General features: G+C 42.8%; 1 protein-coding gene across 1 annotated transcript in view; it reads left to right on the top strand.

Annotated features, from left to right (window-relative positions):
- Positions 1-1,193, top strand: part of LOC107096939 (cytosolic purine 5'-nucleotidase-like) — a 32,929-nt gene extending 31,736 nt beyond the window's left edge. The window contains exon 18 of the mRNA XM_015393853.1: positions 95-1,193. Within this exon, the coding sequence (XP_015249339.1) occupies positions 95-340 (246 nt within the window). The 3' untranslated portion in view covers positions 341-1,193. The remainder of the gene's footprint in view (positions 1-94) is intronic.
- Positions 1,194-5,339: the final 4,146 nt, after the last annotated feature.

Here is a 5,339-nt window from a genome sequence, read left to right on the forward strand (position 1 = left end):
TCTGGTAAGTGTGTAGCCCAGAACCACTCGGGGGCTGGGTTAGAACCCATTTCTCAGGATCTGGTTCAGCCAGTTCTGTAGAACTGTATGATTGTTTGTGTTCCTCCAGATGCCTCACGAGTCGACGGTGGAGCATTCTCACGTCAACTTGATCGACACCGAGTCGCCGCTCGCCACCCGCAACCGCCGAGACTTTGACATGAAGGAGATGGAGACCAAACGGCACCAGCTGACCCGATCCGTCAGCGAGATCCAGCCGCCTCACCTGTTCCCCCAGGCTCCACAGGAAATCACCCACTGCCACGATGAGGATGATGATGAAGAGGAGGAGGAAGAGTAGATGGAGGATGTTTGTACATGGAGCATTTTTTTATTTGTTCAAAGTTACATTTTTATTCAACGTTTGGACTGACGGTTAAAGGTTCTAAAGAACATGTTGAGGTGAATCCACTGCAGGCTGTTGCTTTATGACGGCTTGGATCTGGTTGGTTCTAGCAAAGGTTTTCTGGTTCTGATCTGCTTTGGTCTCACTGTTTGGGTCTTTGTAAGCCTCAGTCTAACGGTTCCTGCTTTTCTCCTGCTTTGCTGTGGTCTACCAGATGGTAGAACCTTTATACTGTATGAATACTTCTGGGACCAGGTTCCTCCATGGAAACGGAGTTTTTGTCTGAAGCCTTCACATTTTAATCAGACTCTGTCAGAACCCTTTTTGCCTTCCCTCGACTACTCTCACCTCTGACTCCTCCCCCTCCTTTAACTGACCCCTCCATCTTCTGCCTCGTCCTCCCCTGACCCCTCCCTCCTCCTCTCTCTCAGTTCTTACCATAGAGTGTTATTGTTATTGTTACTGACCAGAATTGGGTTTCTTCTGATTAGAACCCAGTGGTACCAGACAATACCTGAACAGAACCTGCTGTTTGTCAATCAGAGACCTGATCAGCTACATCTGCTGCTGCTGTAACAGAAGGTTCTGGTTCTGCTGAAGCCGTCATGGCCGCACCGTAAATCTTAATGACTGTTACTGGTGATCTGCAGGTGCTGGGTTCAGGATAACAGTTCCTGAGCAGAAGGTTCTGTTTTCCTGTGATGGTGACCCAGAGGTCATGCTAACCTGCAGCTTTGCATCCATGTGTTCATCACTGCTGCCTGTTGACTCATTTTAATAAAGATTTTCCTTCTGAATCTGCTTATCAGAACATTATTTGTGTTTCCATCTCTTTATTTGGATTCACTCTTTTGATTAGAGATCCACATCTATGTTTGGTTGTTTTTTTAGACGGATAACTGATCTCCAATATGTGCTGATGTGCCGATTATTAATAATCTGAATAACCTGAACCAAACTAAACACAATAAGCTAGGAATCCTTTTGGGGGGAAACGGAAAACGTCAATGAATAATAAGATAGAAAACAAAGATATTCTTCATCTAAGATTGAAAAACCAATGTAACATTTATCTTATTAGATGACCATTATGCATCTTAGCAAAGCAAAGTAAAATTATTATTTAGAAGAAGAATAGTCAAACAGGATCAGAAAACAATATAGAGAAACAGAAAGGTTGTTGTTCCTCAAATCAGATATGAGATGCTTAAATTACTGAAGACAAGATAATGCAGAGACACATGGAGCTGGACAAGAACTGCTAGATGCTGAGAGTAAAAAGTTTAGTAAAAACAGATATTATTTCTAAAAAAAAAAATAGAATTAAAAACTAGAAAGTGGGCGGGTCCTTGACATGTCATTGAAGGACCCCACCTGGAGCTGGCAGTAGGGGACCACGCTGCCGCCCCGCACCATGGCTGGGTTGGGGAGGTCCAACCCAGCCATGTATTAAGCTTTCAGGGCACATAAGACTGGGACGTCCAGGTTGAGTCTTGCACAGACCCCTGTATATGTATGTGTATATATATATATATATATTTATATATGGATGTATGTGTATGTATATATATTTATGTATGTATATATGTACACATACATCCATATATATATAGACACATACATATACCTATATCTACATATACAATCTGTATACTTTTATATCCATCTCTCTCTCTCTCTGTATATATATATATATATATATATATATATATATATATATATATGTGTGTGTATAATCCTATATTCTTAAGATACTTTATAAGAGCTTTCTGTATTGTCTTTGTCCCCTCTCCTGTTGTTCCTATTAATCCTTCCTATTTGTAATGAATTTATCAGGAGAAAAAAAAGCCCATAGGGTCATATGACTTCCGCATTCGTGTGACGTCACGCCGCCTCCTTTCCTCCGGGCTCGGTAACGTGTCTGCAGGTAAGAGCTGAGAGGCTCAGATCCTGGTTTGGTTCGGGTTTGCCTCGCAACCTGGTTCTGATCTCTGACTGGTTCTGCTGACGGTCCGGTTACATGGACCGAACCGGAACCCCTGAGCTTTTATTGTTTCATGGTTCTTCTCTATGTGGTGAAACACAAAGTTCAGATAAACATGAAATAGAAAAAGGAACCAAGGAGGAACTCGCTGCCATTATCTTCACCTCTTTCTGGTTCTAATGTCACAATCGTCTAAATTCTATTTAAAAATATTTCCTAATAGGAAATTACTCAAGCATTTATAGGCTATAAATGGTTGAATAATTTCTCCATCAGAGCGTTTCTCAGGTAAAGCAGCAGCTCAGCAGAGAAATCTGAACCTAGAATCAGATGTTTGAAGCAGCTGCAGATGGAGGAGTTCTGATCCGATCAAATCAAAGTGTGTTTTAGAAACACAGTGGAGGCTGGAAGCTTTGGAAGGATGTGGGCCTCTTCTTCCTCTTCTCTTTATAGCGGGGCATACTGCCCCCTTCTGGACGTCCAGTGTGTCTCAGCTGCTATAATTATTTTTATTTAGCAGGAAAACGTTTTTCTTCCACTCTGCTCCTAATATGCCTTTAAAATCCGTTCTCGCTCTGTTTCCCTTAGAAGAAGTCGTTTCTCACAGCAGCTGCTGACGTATTTAATACCAGGTAAGATATTCTTAATAAAAAAACGTATGTAGGTGTCTGAATTTGTAAATGGAAATAAAGATAAATGAATGAATTTGAAAGTTGTTTCTTGTTGTCATCTGCTGCATACATTCTGTCCATGAGGATAGAAGTTACATCTATAAATAAACATCTACAACTGAAGAAAAGTCACTCTGTGCTTTGGGAGACCAGTCAGAACATCAGAACCACCTGCTCTGCTCTATAATGAGCAGTGGAACAGGTGTCCTGCTCCCTTTGACTAGGCCTCTCTAGAACCTCCTGGGGTTCTTCAGATCCTTGTTCTGCCACTGAACCCAAGTTCACTAACTGATGGTCATGGTTGCATCCATTACAGCAGGTGGTCCGAATGCTGAGCCAGAAATTCTGGCCCAGACTATCACTCTGCCGCCACCATGTCTGACTGATAGTGCCCTCTGCAGGGAGGCTTTAGTTCCACACCGCAAGAAAAAATACACTTCCTGTTCATCCTGGTCAGCATTGGTTCTGTTGTTCTCGGTCAGTCCTGGTGCTCCTCTATTGGGTCAGCCTGTGTTCAGGTCTTCTGGGTCAGCACTGGTTCTGGTTATCAGGGTCAGTCCTGGTTCTGATCTATTGGGTCAGTCCTGGTTCTGGTCCTCTGGGTCAGTCCTGGTTCTGGTCTTCTGGGTCATTCCTGGTTCTGGTCTTCTGATTCAGAACTGGTTCTGATCTATTGGGTCAGTCCTGGTTCTGGTCCTCTGGGTCAGTCCTGGTTCTGGTCTTCTGATTCAGAACTGGTTCTGATCTATTGGGTCAGTCCTGGTTCTGGTCTTCTGGGTCAGTCCTGGTTCAGGTCTTTATTCTTGTAATTTTACGTCTTTATTCTTGTAGTATTACAACTTTTATCTTGTAATGTTTCGACTTTATTCTCGCCAATAGAAGACAAAAAAATCTCTAGCCTGGCCCTAATACTCTGTTGTTACATACTATTAAGTAAAATTGAGAATTGATAATACTTTTAAAATCTATAATCTATATTATGACTTTTCCTGTCCACATCTAGGGAGCATAACAGTCTATTCTCATGTCTAAACACGAGTTGTCTCCTCAGGTTCAGAGCTCTGTGGCGAAGTTACTGACTCGTAGAAACAGAAGGGCTCATATTAGGCCGATTCTGAAAGCTCTTCATTGGCTCCCAGTCTCTTTTCAGTTCCAGTTTAAAATCCTGGGTCTTCAGGGGCCTTTTACTGTCAGACTCCCTCCTACATTACAGACTTGTTGTGTCTTTATACCCCCTCTTGGAAGTTTGGTGCACCTCTCCAAAATTGTAGGTGACCGCAGAAAGGAGGCCTCTGATTAGTCAAATCTAAATCCGCTCTACTCTACGCGTATTTCCTGTTTGTTACCTTATCGTCTTGCTTTTTGTATGACCGCCATGGTGGAAAACAACTCTTGAAGTTTGACCAGCTAGAAGAGCGAGTTGAGCGAGAATGCTGACACCCTTTTTCCACCTGGATCCCAGCCAGTGGCGGCCGGCCCATAGGGGGCGCTGGGGCACCGCCCTCCCTGATAAGAAGAGAGAAACGTAAAATATATTTTTAGAAATTAACTCATAAATGTCAGTTTTACTCTCTAGAGTGTGTACCTATAAGCAAAACAAATTATATAAACTACATTTCCCTATCTACTGTCATTCATTTGTGGATTTCCACAGACAGACTAATTTAATGGCCAATCAGCGTCTCGGAACTTTATGGTCTTGGGGCTCTGAAAATACTGCCCTTTAACAGGCTTCTGCACCCAAGCGCTGGTGCAGACAATTAGAGGGACGATGGCGAATGTAAAGAACGAGGTGCAGCTTCCACCAAATTCTGTGAGATCCTTATTTATCTACCCGTTTGCCAGAACAACATCTCTGTTGTAAGATATGAAAATTTCCTGTCATGGTTATTGTGACTGTGACGAATCCACCTCGTCGCTTAAAACATCCTCTAACTTTGCGTGCCACACACACATTCCTGTTATACTGTGCTTGTGAGGACCAATACACTCGCGCTGAGCCCAGTAGCGGTCCATGAACTTAAAACACACAAGCTGTTCCTGGTTACCTGCTGGCGTATTGAGGTTGCACACTTAATATTTCAGTGGGGTTAGCCCTGTGTGTGTGTGTGTGGGTGCGTTTGTGTGTGTGTGTGTGTGTGTGTGTGTGTGTGTACGTGTTTATGCTACGGGGACTTGTCATCTTCAGCCTGGCGGCGTCTTTGCTGGGTTCAAACCCAGTTTGGTGTAATTGAATAAGTCAATGAATCTGTGTAAAAGAATTAAGTGAAATTATTTGTTTTTGTACATCAATTGTTTG

Source organism: Cyprinodon variegatus, unplaced genomic scaffold (genome assembly GCF_000732505.1).
Source record: "Cyprinodon variegatus isolate N-32 unplaced genomic scaffold, C_variegatus-1.0 Scaffold660, whole genome shotgun sequence".
In the NCBI taxonomy this organism is placed as follows: Eukaryota; Metazoa; Chordata; class Actinopteri; order Cyprinodontiformes; family Cyprinodontidae; genus Cyprinodon; species Cyprinodon variegatus.